Below are 13911 nucleotides of genomic sequence, written 5' to 3' on the forward strand. Positions count from 1 at the left end.
GCTGCATTTCTGCTGGAAGTGGCAGTGCAGCCCCAGGCCTCTGACAGAGCCCTGGGGCTGGGCTGTGTTTCTGTGCCTGCAGACCAAGCTGTACAGTTTGCCCTCCAGCCACGCCACGCGCGTGTACGAGATGCTGATCCAGCACGTGCAGCGCCACTACAAGTACTCCTACAGCCTGCCCGTGGCCAGCAGCATCAGGCTGCAGGTAGGAGCAGCCCCTGTGCTCCCAGAGCTCACAGCCCTCTGGGCTTCCTGGGTGGCAGGTGGGGACTGGGTGCTCTGGGGCTTGCAGGAAGTAGAATGAAATGTTCCTTGGCTCACGCGCGTGTGTAAATGCGGTGTGACGCCAGCAGTGATGCCTCCTGCAGAACGAGCTGTGGCATCTCTTAAAAATCCTTTTGCACCTGGAAAAATACCATGTGGGGGTGGGAGAGTATTGCAGTGGCTCAGGGTGTGGGTGACTCCAGTGTCTTCCCTGTTGCAGGTGTTTGATTTCCTGCTGATGCTCCGAGCTGACTCCCTGCACCGCCTGGGCCTTTCCAACAAGGATGGAGCAGTGAGGTTCAGCCCCTACTGCCTCTGTGATTTTGTGTAGGTTTCTCATTGTGTTAAGCAAAAGAATCACAGAGTGGTTTGGGTTGGAAGGGATCCTAAAGCCCATCCAGTGCCTCCCCTGCCGTGGGCAGAGACACCTTCCACTGTCCCAGGGTGCTTCAAGCCACGCCCAACCTGGCCTTGGACACTTCTTAATTTATTTTTTATTTTTAAAAAGCTGTTTTCCAAACTAAATTGTGTTCTCAGCTTAATGTTTTATCAGCAGCAGTCTGCAGATTTTCTCAATCTTCCAAATCCTAGACCACTCTGTAGTTACAGCCTAGGATTGTCTGAACCAGTAAGGCTTTGGTGAGCTGTTCTTATAAATCACTTACCTGCAGAGCTCTCAATCTCAGACATGAAATTTAAGTTCCTGCTCACAAAGTTTCCCCCAAAAATATGCAATTTTTTGCCTCAAACCTGTTGCACACTGAATTAGATTCAATGATTTGTACAAATCTGGCTAGTTTTGATTTTATACTTGTCTAAAATTGTGTAACACACCACAAAAGATATCTTTCTAAATTAGATAGAAAAATCCTTCATTGATCAGATTGGCTGATTGCAGTGTGTCTGCTGGGCTGTCCTCTGCTTTGTAAAATGGAAAATGCAAATTATATTGCTCAGTCTTTAACCTGGCTCCGGAACAGGGTGCTGCTGTAGGTCACATGAATAAGCTGTAAAAATGACATGTATTTTTCTCCCTTTCTGTCTTGCAGAGAGGCAGAGAAAAGGGCTTCTGAGAAAAAGCCACCTGGCACCCTGTCCCCACCTTCAGGCAGTCCCAGTGTGCCTTCCCAGGGTGCCACCGTCCGGGTGGGACACCTGCCCTACTCCATGGTCTTTGGGGTCCTCCTGCAGTGTTTGAAGCAGGTATGTCCCCTCCTGGCATCCTTGTGTCCACTCCTGGCATCTTTCTATGCACTCCTGGCACCCTTCTGTCCATCCTGACGCCAGCTGCCTGTTGAATTCCAGCCCAGAGTACTTAAATAAAGCCTGAAAAGTAATTTCTGCTTTTCTGAAATCTGGGTGTGATGGTGCAGCTACACAGCCACCAGTGGGAGCAGCAGTCCAGCTCTTCAGAAAATGAGCACAGCTTTCCCTGCACTGCTTCAGAGCAGGCAAGGGCAAAAGCTGTGCTTGTTAAACAAGATCCAAGAAGCCTCCTGCTTCTGAAAGGGCATTTGGAATTAAAACGTCTCCCACTGCAAGTTTGTGAGGTGTTTTGAGAATTTGTGAATGTTTCATCACCAATAAAGTGTAAATAGGAATTGTTCCTGAGGGTGGCATTGGACACAGTTTTGTGCTAAGGGCTTGGCTTGCTCTGAGAGTGAATTGGTGCTGGTGCTTAGGAGAATTGGATTCTGGCTGTCAGATCTCAATATAATTTCTCTTCCAGTTTGTGGTGCCAGTATTGCACCTAGAGCTGGGTGACAGACAGGGAGAAACTTGTGACTTCTTTTTCTGTATCAACCACGACAAGACCTACATCTGCCTAGGAAATGACACATTGTCTGCAATTTGATTGATCTTCCAAACTCAAGTGAAATCATGCAAAAATTTTCAATCTTAACATTTTCTGTCTTTGCAGGAGACAGACTGGAAGGTGCTGAAGTTGGTTCTCAACAAATTACCCGAGTCCCTCCGCTATAAAGTGCTATTTTTAACTTCTCCCTGCAACATAGACCAGCTGGCCTCTGCACTGAGCTACATGGTAATGCCACTGAGGCACAGTCCCCAGCTCCTTGGTTTGCTTGGGAATTGCTTGGAGGGGATTTTTGAGTGGGTTTTTTTTGTCTTCAGACTAATATTTTAAAGATTAGCAGGCTGGTTGTCAATCCTCAGTCACTCTCTCTTTTGTGAGGGTTGTTCTAGGTACAGAATAGGTAATAATTGTGTGTTTTAATGCATGTGTATGGATACATGTATATACAGGTCTTGGGGAGCTGTGGGCCTGCCTTCTGCTGCCTTTCAGAGGGTGTTTTAGTGAGAGGTACCCTGACTGGCTGTGTGATTCAGCTCACAGACAAGAAGACCACGGACAGGCTCCATGGGACCCCCGAAGGCTTTTCCCGCACGGATTTGCACCTGGCTGTGGTCCCTGTGCTGACAGCACTGATATCTTACCACAACTACCTGGACAAAGCCAAGCAGGTATGGGGAGATGGGAGGGCAGAGCCTGTAGAGCATGGTTTAGCCTGGGAGCTGGTTAGGAGACAGAAGTGCAAGGTAACGCTGCCCTTTGCTGTTGGTGAAAAAATGCTTTGGTAACTCTGTGTAGGATTAACTGTGGGTTCACTCCTCACCTCTGCCCCCTCACAGGTCACTGAGTGACTTTACCCTCTGCTGTAAGACCCTTATAAACACAAAATTTCTGTTAAATCAGGAACTTAAAGTCTCAACTACCTACTTGATTTGAGTTCCCTGATAAGAGTTCGGTCTGGGGTATCTGCAGCATTATTTAAAGCTCAGTGTTAGCACTCAGCTGTGTCACACAGCCTTGCAGCAGGGGTGCCTTGCAGCAGGGGTGCCTTGCAGCAGGGGTGCCTTGCAGGTGTGCTGGGGTGCTGCCAGGAGTCAGGGGGTGGTGTCAGGGTGTTCTTTGGTGTGCTGAGTGTTCCCTGCTCTGCCAGCGAGAGATCGTGTACTGCCTGGAGCACGGGCTCATCTACCGCTGTGCCAACCAGTGCGTGGTGGCACTGTCAGTCTGCAGCGTGGAGATGCCTGACATCATCATCAAGGCACTGCCTGTCCTAATTGTCAAACTCACCCACATTTCTGCCACAGCCAACATGGCAATCCCTCTGCTGGAATTTTTGTCAAGTAAGTCGTGATGTTCTTCTTTTTGGTTTCTGTAGTTGTGGGGTTTGTGTGGAATGGGGGGGGTTTGATGGTGTTGGTAATATGGAATGCCCTTGCTCAGGTTATGAATGTTGGATCACCTCATTTGTTACAAGTTTTCTGTATGAAGCTCTTGCTCTGAAGAGAGAAACACACTCTGTGTCATGCAGCCATATGGAAATACGAGCTGCTTTCTTCTCCTTGCATGACATGATTTTAATTTCCATGTCACTGATCATTCAGAAAAAACCAAAAATTTAGAAATTGAACTGAGTTGGGATGTTGAAGGTTGTGTTGAAGGGTTGTGTTGAGGGCTCACCTGTGCTGGTTTTGCTGTTGGACTCTTGCAGCTCTGGCCAGGCTGCCTCACCTGTACCGGAACTTCGCGGCGGAGCAGTACGCCAGCGTCTTCGCCATCTCCCTGCCCTACACAAACCCCTCCAAGTAAGGCCACAGCAATGTGCTTCTCTCATCTGAGAGCTTGGAAAGCCTTTTCTTGTCGTTTTTGGTTCAAGGTTATTCATAGGATGTTGCTCATTCTGGTGTCACTAGGCTTTTCCTGAAGAAGGGATATTTCTGCCCTCTGAGGGTGGGGAGGCCCTGGCACAGGGTGCCCAGAGAAGCTGTGGCTGCCCCTGGGTCCCTGGAAATGTCCAAGGCCAGGCTGGACAGGGCTTGGGGCACCCTGGGATAGTGGAAGGTGGAACTGAAGTTTGAGATCCCTTCCCACCTAAACCATTCTGTAATTCCATGATACAATTCTGGGACATATCACCTTGGACAAAAACCTGTTTTTCTTGAACAGAATCTTTGAGGTTTTTTTCCCTGTACACTTAGAGTAGGTGAGGGAGCAGTTCAGTGTGCCAGGCTGAGCAGTGCACACTGAGCTGTGGGTGTCTCTGCTGCTGCAGGTTTAACCAGTACATCGTTTGCCTGGCCCACCACGTGATCGCCATGTGGTTCATCCGCTGCCGCCTGCCCTTCCGCAAGGACTTTGTCCCCTACATCACCAAGGTAATGGCTCTGCTCAGCCCAGCAGCGCTCAGGAGACCTGACTGACCAAAACTGATCCGAGATCTTTGAAGGTTCTCTTTGAAGCCAGCAGAATTCTGGTTTTCCTGCCAGCATCTCTGTGAGCTCTTGTGCTTTGAGTTGCGGATTTTGAGCCGCAGGTTGTTCACGGTGTCACCTCTTGTCCCCACGCAGGGCCTGCGCTCCAACGTGCTCCTGTCCTTCGATGACACCCCAGAGAAGGACAGCTTCAGGGCCCGCAGCACCAGCCTCAATGAGAGGCCCAAGAGGTAAATTCTCTTTGACCCCAGCAGGGTTTGGTGCTCCCTGCTCTCATGCTCACACCCTGCCCTGTGTGTCCCTGAGGGAGGCTGGCTGTACTGGTCCCCATCTGGCAGTGCAGTAAGCAAGCAAAGTAAACCTCTTTAGGTCAAAGACACATGAGGTTGGTGAGAGGCTGGGATCCAGCCAGGCTGGCAGCCTGCTGGGGCAGCTGAGGCAGCACTGCCTGTCCTGCAGCCTGTGCAGCCTTTTTGGTGTTCACTTCTGAAAATCAACACTTGTGTCAGGTTGGGGTGTGTCAGTGCAGTGTTACCAGAGGTAGGAGAAGAGGGTGATGCCAGAGATAACAGAATCCCATGTTCATGTGAGTTGTGTGAACTCCTTTTGATGATTGATCTGTAACGAGTCATTTTCAGATGATTGCCAGAGAAATGGTTGTGATCAACGACCTGGATAAATTAGAGAGTCAGTACTGTGTTTTTCCATGGTGTTCCCAGCCAGGTCAGTGCACTGGCTGACACACAGCTGCTTTCTCTCTGTCTGGATGCCTCAATCCCTTTTTATTTTTTGAATTTTTGAAGCTATCATGACAGTTTTAAGCAAAGCCTTCAGAAGTCAGAGCCTTTCTTGCCAGCAGTCATTCAAAGTAACATTTGCCAGGGGAGGAAGATATTCCTTGGAAGGCATTCAGGGTTTCTCCAACGTCCTTTTACCTGCAGGGATTACCTGAATTGGTTCACTTAACTTGCTTCAGTGTTGTGAGCAGTGAGCACATGGTGGCATCTGAGCCCTGGGGAAAGTGCCTCTACTTCACCTGCAAGGCTGCAGCAGTCTTGCAGTGCAGAAACACCATCCCTGCCCTACTGCTGCAGCTGTAAGCCTTGTGTTGTGTTTCGTCTCTCCCATCTCCTCCTCTTTCATCCAGAAACTTGGAAGAGAAGGCTTTTGACACTCATCTCTCCAATTAGAATTCCAACTAATCTTTTTTTTTTTCTTTTTTCCCCCCTTAAAAAAACCTGTTAAATTCTACCAGGTTGGAATACTACTGTCTCTAAAGGCTTTTGCTGGATCACTTTCCACAGAAATCTCTGCTGAGGAGTGTGGCTGTACTCAGGCAGTGCCCAAAGCACTGGAATAGCAGGATGCCACTGCCTCTGGGCTGGCTGAGCATGGATTCTGGCCAGGGCACAGAGGAAGGGCCTGGAGCAGATTCCAGTCTCCTTGCCTGAGAAGCTTCTGGGCTTGGTTTTCAGTCCTGAAGCCCAAAGAATGTTTCCCTGCCATAGCTGAGGTGCTGGGTGTTCCAAGGGATAATGATCCCAGCAGTTCCCGGGGCTGCTGGATGTCCTGATGTTGGTGTAGGGGATGATCCCTGAGCATGTGCTCTCTGCAGCAGTTGTGGCCAAAAGTGATCTGGGAGAAGGACAAAGAAATTCTGATCCCTCCAGGTGGCAGTCTGAGATGTAAGAGCTCACTGAGAAGAGAATGACAAATAAATTGTGTTTAGAAAGAGCCAGAAGGGTTAATTTAGTGCCTGCATTTTATCCCTGGGGATGGGAGCTGCTGGACCAACTGTTCTGCCCAAATTAGCCCTGAGCCTGGCATGCATCTCAGTGACTAATTAAAGTGCCTCTTAGATCTTAATTGCTGTCATCTCCCACGTGTTCCTGGCACTTGCCAGTGTGCACAGTAATTTCCTTTCTGTGCCAGCCCAGAGCTCAGGGGGTTCCCTGGAGCCTGGGCTGAGGCAGCTGGGGTGGCACAGGAGCATCCCCAGGGGTGTTTGTTGGCTCTGCAGTGTGGCAGGGTCTGGAACAGGAGGCTCAGTGACTCCAGGGCCTCGAGCTGGGCTAAGGGACACCTCTGGGAGGTCCTGGGTGTGGTGTGACTTGGGGGAGAGCTCAGCTTTGGGCTAGGCTTAGTGTGGACAGAGATGGGTGTCGTGGTCCCTGTCTCTTATTAAAAACTGCTGCCACCTAGTCCAGGTAAAGCATTTTAGGATCTGTGGAAGCCCTCAGGTGTTGAGTCATGGTGATTTGGGGCAACACAGGAGGGGGTTGAAGTGCACAAAACTCCTCAGCCTGGAGGAACTTGTGCCCAGGGAGCCCCCAGGTGCCCTTGCCTTTGCTGAACAGCCCAGTATTCCAACTCTCATTTCAACCAGTTTTTTCTTTTAACTTGTACTAATTTCATTTGTTTTGTAGCACATTTAAAATCTTGTTTTCAAAATGTGGTTTGTCTTTTTAATGCTTTCAGCTCTGCTTGTTTGTATGTTTTAATTTTTGTTTCCCTTTTTTTTTTTTTGGCATTTGTTTTATTTTCCATCACCCTCCGGGATCCCCCAATATTGACCCTGTGACTGTGACCTTTCAACCTACATCCCTACAATGGTTTCCTCCCTTCTGTGACCTCTTTTGGGGCTTGGTGCTTCTCCACATAGTAGTTTAAGACTAGCCAAAAATGCAAAGCAAGGCTTGAATAACTCTCCTCCAGTGAAAGAGCTGAAAGAACCCTCTGCAGTTGATGCCTTCCGATCCCGCAGCATCAGTGTGTCTGAACATGTGGTCCGCAGGTAGAGGCACTTTGGATGGGGACAATCCAAGAGCAGCTGGGCCCTTGGAGGTTTTGCTGTGAGGGTGGGTGGAAGCAGGGTGGATTTGCATGTGGGATGCTTGCATGACTTGGTTATCCCATCAAAAAACGGCCTCAGCCACAGGCGAGGGTTTTGGGAAAGCATCCCGAGGCTTCCCAAGGCCACGTCACACCCTGGGTGTCTGTGGTCACCTTGCCACGTTCTCTGGTGCTTTAGCAATCAAAGATTCTATTCTCAAAGTAAAGGTGGTGAAGGGGAAAAAAAAACCCAAACAAACAAAAAACCCCATGCACAAGAAAGGAAAAAGGTTGCATTCTGCACAAGTGAGAATCTTGGGTACAGCTCACTAAAACTTGAGCCTCTCAAGCAGGGATTTGGTTCAGGAGAGGCTCTGGAAGCTTGGCAAAGTCATGGAGAGCCCTTCTTCCAGTCTAGTTCTAGTCTAGTTCCCAGTCTAGTTCTTCAGTTTAGGATTTGTTCTTCTGGAGGAGCTGATGAAGTGTCCTGGTCTCAAGAATGATGCCATGAAAAACCTGGATTTGTCTTTCCAAAAGGCAGTGAGGGATATACTCAGCCCATATGAATTGTTGCTTTCACAACTAAGGGAAACAAGATTTCATTTCAGAGGCTGATTTGACTGAGTGACAGGTTTTGATGGCAAGCATTGCTCCAATGAAAGATGCGAAATAATTGATGCCAGTTTTTAAAACATATTTCTGGATCACTTCCCTTGAGTGGTAAACTGCTGAACCTGAAGATTTGTGCTTTAACCTGCAGGATTGCTGTCAGTGGAACTTGATTTTATTTTTTTTTAATTTTTGGCTCTATGTGGTGTTTGGGGGAGAGAGGCTGAAGTGACTGAATTGCAATTATAGTTCTGACACTTCATGTTATGGGAGAAATCCTTCCCTGTGAGGGTGGTGAGGTCCTGGCACAGGGTGCCCAGAGCAGCTGTGGCTGCCCCTGGATCCCTGGCAGTGCCCAAGGCCAGGTTGGATGGGGCTTGGGGCACCCTGGGACAGTGGGAGGTGTCCCTGCCATGGCAGGGGTGGCACTGGATGGGCTTTGAGGTCCCTTCCAACCCAAACCCTTCCAGGATTCCCTGATTTCCCCATTAATCATGAGGTGATTTTCTTTTCTTGCCTTTCCATGTAAATGGTAGCAATGAAAAGTTCAGATAATTGCCCTTAATGAAGCCAAAGAAGTTGCCACATGATAACAATCTTAGATGTGCCTCAGCTTAGTTTGTATTACAATGACATAAGGAATTGTCTTTATGAAATATTGCAATCCAGCCTAGAACAGAAACGGTTTTAACCTGCTTTGCTGATTTGGCTGATTTGAAGGCAGACTTTCTCTCTATTCTTGTGCCAATTTCCTGTTCAGAGTGCAATGTTTTTTCCTATTCCAAGTTAAATTAGGTTTTACATAGCCATTGAATTTGGAGGGGAAAACACCAATAAACGGAAGAGATGCAACAGAGAAAACAGCAAACCACAGGATTATAAAGTGAAGTCTGGAGTGCCCCAGTTTCTGGCTCATGGGCAACCTGCTGCCTGGGAAGCTGGTGCTGGTCATGGGATGCTTGCCCTCAGCATAGATTAGGAGCTCAGAGCTGCCACTCTCTCCTTGCTTGGTGCACTTGCCCATGGGCCACCATGTCAGAGAGCGCTGGCCTGGCCAGCTGGCACTGGAGTCTCTCCAGAGAAAATCCACTTCCTGCAACGACAGCCTGGGAAGCACAGCACGAGGCTGATCCCAAAATCTTGTTTCCCAAGGCCTGGGTGTGCTGGCTGGCACGTGCATGCACAGCAGGGGCTGCGTCCCGCCGCCTGTGGGGACGGGGACGTGGTGCCATCTCATCTGGCACCTGGGGACTTTCTCTTCCAGCCGCATCCAAACGTCCATCACCAGCTCCAGCCTGGGCTCTGCAGATGAAAACTCCATGGCTCAGGCTGATGACAACTTGAAAAACCTGCACCTGGAGCTGACAGAGACCTGCCTGGACATGATGGCTCGATACGTCTTCTCCAACTTCACCGCTGTGCCCAAGAGGTCAGTCAGGGACACAGGGGTGGGATTCGGGTTCATGTTTCACCTTATTGGTGGAAAAATGTTGGCATTGTGGCAGGCTCAGGCTCTGAAGCCTTTCCTCACTGGTAAAATCTTGGTTAAAAAGGAGGTGAGATGAGGGAAGGCTGTGGTGAGGTCCCAGAGCCCCTTCCTGTGCCTGAAGGGGCTGCAGGATTGCTGGAGAGGGACTGGGGACCAGGGGTGTAGGAACAGGACACTGGGAATGGCTTCCACTGCCAGAGGGCAGGAATAGGTGGGATATTGGGAAGGATTTTTTTCCTGTGAGGGTGATGAGACCCTGGAATGGATTTCCCAGAGGATGCCCCATCCCTGGAAGTGTTCCAGGCCAGTTGAATGGGGCTTGGAGGAGCCTGGAATGGTGGAAGGTGTCCCTGCCATGGCAGGGCGTGGCACTGGGTGGGCTTCAGGGTTCCTCAAATCCAAACCATTCTATGGTTCTGTCAAATCCACTGGAGAGAAGCAACCTTTGCCTCAGCCAGGACCTGTCTGGAGGAGATGCCCTGAAGGCGTGGGAGCAGGGCTTTGCTCCGTGTCCTTGCAGGATAATCCCAGTGTGCCGCAGCAGCTCATCCATCATTCTGATGGGTAATGGGGGTGTGGGCAGCCAAGGGGGGTGGCACAAATGCTCTGTAAAGAAGGAGAGCAGGCAGCACATCCTGCATGGTTAATGTCACCAGCTCTGTTCTCTGCCTCCTGAGAAATGTTCATCCCAAATGCATTCCCAGGTCTCCCGTGGGGGAGTTTCTGCTGGCTGGAGGAAGGACCAAGACATGGCTGGTTGGTAACAAGCTGGTGACCATCACTACAAGTGTTGGAACAGGGACAAGGTCTCTGCTTGGCCTGGACTCTGGAGAATTCCAGAGCACCCCAGAATCAAGGTAGGTGTTGCTCCCATTTCTGGAACTCTCCACCTGACAAAAGTCACCTAAACCACTGCTACATCTTTGTAGCATAAGAGGAATGTTTAATTTGTCCAGCACGGCTGACTCCTCCCTCAACATCACCAATATCTCCTTTCCTACAGCTCAGACCCTGTTTTGCAAGTGAGACAGACCAAGGAGGCTCCAGCCAAGCTGGAATCCCAGGCTGGGCAGCAGGTTTGCAGGAGCTCCCGCAACAGAGTCCGATCCATGTCAGGTGAGTTCCCGTCCTGGGCTCTCCCTGCCATTCCTGGGCTCTCCCTGCCACAGCGTGAAGGTCTAGGTGCCTCCTATGTCTGAGCTAATTGGAGATCTGGAGCTGTCTGGTGTTTAATGAGGAGCAGGTAGCAGTAGCTGTTGGCTTTAGGTGTGGTGGGGCTCCTCCTGCTTCCCTCTCTTTGCAGGAGAGTTTTGGTGATCACATAAACTGGTTTATAAAGAACACATGGAACATTAAATTCTCTCTGTGGTTTAACCCCAACTGGCAGCTAAGCCTCACCCAGGTGCTCACTTTGTCCCCCACAGGGAGATGGAGGAGAGAGTTGGAAGGGGAAAAGGAAGAAAATTTGTGGATTGAGAGAAGAGCAAGTTTAATAATTAAAATGAAATAATAGTAACAATAATAATTGTAATGACATGGGAAATAAAACCATGATATTGTGTATGCAGCTGCTAGAAGAGGCTAAAAGCCTCATTCCTGAGATATTTTTGGGGCTAACTAAGTGTGTCTCTCCCTTGGATTGTGTCTGTCCTGCCAGGTGGTCATGCCTTACGTGTTGGTGCCTTAGACAGCTCAGCCTCCCATTTTCCCAGTGGCTCAACTTCCCAGGGGACACAGGGCCCTCCTGCTGCTGCAGCCCGCCCAGAGAAGGCCAGTCCTGCTCCACAGACAGCCCTGCAGAAGGAAAAAGCCAACTTGGCTGCCTATGTGCCACTGCTGACCCAGGGCTGGGCAGAGATCCTGGTGCGCAGGCCCACAGGTGGGTACCTGTGTGGGGTTGGATCCTGGGGAGAGACCAGAGCCTGGGGAAACGAGAAAAATCCATATTTAGTTGTAAATGAATCTGTTTATGGCTTAGTGCCTTTTGAAACTGTAGAACCTGGGAAGGGTTGGGTTGGAAGGGACCTTAAAGGCCATCCAGTGCCACTCCTGCCATGGCAGGGACACCTTCCACTGTCCCAGACTGCTCCAAGCCCTGTCCAGCCTAGGACTCTTCCAGGCATCCAGGGGCAGCCACAAGTCTGGGCAGCTCAGTTGTGTTTGCTCTTAGGGAAGGAATAGCAACCTGTTCAAGGTCAAAATGCTTGAACACCAGCGTGTTCCATGAGATTAACAGGAATGATCTGCTTCAACTGAAAGCTGTTTCATGAGAAAATAACTGACCTGGTGTTAATTAGGACACCTGGGTGTTTTGGATGGCTTTGGGAATCTGCTGTAGCAGTGAGTTACCAGGGGTGGTTTTGAGGAGCTTAGGGTGAAGTGCAGAGCACTGGGAGTAGCAAATTGAGTCATTCTGCTGAAGAACTCAGATCTTGCTCCGTTTGGATTTTTAACCTGCAAATTCCAAAACAATGTGAGCATTTCCAACAGGAGCTGTCATCTGTGGGAGAGCTGGGAGTACTGACCACTTCCCCCCTTGTCTGGTGCAGGCAACACGAGCTGGCTGATGAGCCTGGAGAACCCGCTGAGCCCCTTCTCCTCAGACATCAACAACATGCCCCTGCAGGAGCTCTCCAACGCCCTGATGGCTGCAGAACGCTTCAAGGAGCACCGGGAGACAGCTCTGTACAAATCCCTGTCCGTGCCCTCCTCCAGCCTGGCCACGGGCACGGCCAAGCCCTCGCTGCTGCAGCGCTCCAACACAGGTGGGGGCTGCTGGCAGGGCGGGACAGCTCCGGGCTCTGCTGGGTCCCTGCAGGGCTGCCAGAGCAGCTGGGAGTGTGAGGGGGGCCAGCAGTGAGAAAGGCAGTCAGTTCTTGTCCCTAGAAGTGAAAAATTCCCTTCCTCCTTGCTTCTGCTGGCGTGTGGGGGAGCAGGAGGACGGGGGAGTAACGGAGCGGCTTTGGAGGAGTCGTGTGGTTGGTGTGTTCCCCAAATGAAAATGAACAAAGTCATGGATTTGTTCCCTCTCCCACTTGTTTGGGGCTGATCTGGGCATCCCACTTGTGGATGGATCTTTCCATGCAGTGTTTCCATTTCCATTTGTCTTCAGTTTGGGAGTCTGTGTCGGGTACTCAGAGCTGCAGGTTCCTGGGGCATGGCCTGTCCCAGCCCTTGCCAGCCAGGAGGAGTTGGCTGCCTCTGGCTTTTACAGCAGAATGCAAATCCTCTTGGATTTACCCACCTCTGAGGAGGACTGTTCAGCCTGCAGTTGAACCACTCGAGTTTCACTTGCTGGCTTGATTTTTAACACAGTGGCCAAGGATTTTCACTCTATTTAATGTGGTGCTAGTTCCTTTTAAAAAGTTGTCGATGTTGGGAGATTGGTGTTGACCAACAGCTGCAGTTTTTAAAGCTTTCTGCAGTCCCTGCTCGAGCTCTTACAGGTGATATCCAGCACTGAGGCTCTGAGCACTGCAGGCACCATCAGAATTGAGCAGTGGTACCAGCAGACCAGGCTTTGCTGGGGAAAATGGGATGGATTGTCTGGAAATCTGGTTAAAATGCCAGTTTTCAGCTTTGTTTTCAGCAGGGTGTGTTTTAGTGTTTTAGAACGTGTAAACACAAAATTGGAGCCAAAATCAAATTATCACCTCTTACAAACAAACAAAATTTATTCTCCACAAACACTTTTGTGATTCTAAAAATTTGTGGTATGTGGAGCTAAGTGGAGAGCTGAACCCGTGCCACCTGAATGCCACTCCTGTGCCAGTCTGGGAATCATTTTGGCCCCATCCTTGTTAACCAGACTTGCTGGAGCTGGCTGGGCGGTGGCTGGAAGAAGTTTTGCTGTCCCACTGTCACATGCCTGTTCTGCCCCTTTAGAGGTTAAACCTCTGTGAGTCTTTACCCAGATTTTTCAGACCCTTCTGTGGGTTTAAAAGTGACCTTGGGCAGGTCAGGAAAGGCTCAGCCTGGTTTCCTGTGTGTGCTGGGATAGCAGGAAGGGATTTTCTGTTCCTAAGCCTCACAAAATGCATTCTGCAAAGGGAGCAGTTGGAGCCTGCACTGTTGGATGTGTTTATTCCTCCTTATTCATGTTGAGACCTTGTGCCCTTAAAGTATCCCTTTGGCATCTGGTGAGCTTATCCCAGCTTGTTCTTTCCTTTGTTTCATTTATTTATTTGTTTGTTTTAAACTAGGCTCTTGGTTACATTTTAAACTCTGTGCTTTTTAATTTTTTTATATTTTTTTCATATAGTCTCTCCTTCCTTTTGATGTAGCTGCTCACTTGATTTCCCTTTGCAGTGGCCTCTTTCTCTTCCATGTACCAGTCCAGTTGTCAAGGGAAGTTGCACAGGAGCATATCCTGGGCAGGTATATTTATATATCTTTAAGGAAAAAACCAACCAAACAGTATTGCCATAGAAGAACACCTCTGATTCATAGAAAATGTATCCCTCATCCCTCATTTT

The 13911-nt window shown here is 49.6% G+C and overlaps 1 protein-coding gene across 6 annotated transcripts in view; it reads left to right on the plus strand.

Moving 5' to 3' along the window:
* Positions 1–13911, plus strand: part of TSC2 (TSC complex subunit 2) — a 32176-nt gene that overhangs the window by 9471 nt on the left and 8794 nt on the right. The window contains exons 17-32 of one of the 6 annotated variants that reach the window (XM_050980316.1): positions 83–205; positions 485–591; positions 1314–1467; positions 2186–2308; positions 2614–2748; positions 3228–3417; positions 3786–3879; positions 4347–4449; positions 4642–4736; positions 7169–7300; positions 9212–9376; positions 10141–10293; positions 10440–10552; positions 11094–11315; positions 11986–12201; positions 13745–13813. In XM_050980316.1, coding sequence (XP_050836273.1) covers positions 83–205; positions 485–591; positions 1314–1467; positions 2186–2308; positions 2614–2748; positions 3228–3417; positions 3786–3879; positions 4347–4449; positions 4642–4736; positions 7169–7300; positions 9212–9376; positions 10141–10293; positions 10440–10552; positions 11094–11315; positions 11986–12201; positions 13745–13813 — 2194 coding nt within the window. The remainder of the gene's footprint in view (positions 1–82; positions 206–484; positions 592–1313; positions 1468–2185; positions 2309–2613; positions 2749–3227; positions 3418–3785; positions 3880–4346; positions 4450–4641; positions 4737–7168; positions 7301–9211; positions 9377–10140; positions 10294–10439; positions 10553–11093; positions 11316–11985; positions 12202–13744; positions 13814–13911) is intronic. The other 5 variants (XM_018915758.3, XM_018915759.3, XM_018915760.3 and 2 more) reach the window with 5 other exon arrangements.

The sequence above is a fragment of the Serinus canaria genome, chromosome 14, assembly GCF_022539315.1.
Source record: "Serinus canaria isolate serCan28SL12 chromosome 14, serCan2020, whole genome shotgun sequence".
NCBI lineage: Eukaryota > Metazoa > Chordata > Aves > Passeriformes > Fringillidae > Serinus > Serinus canaria.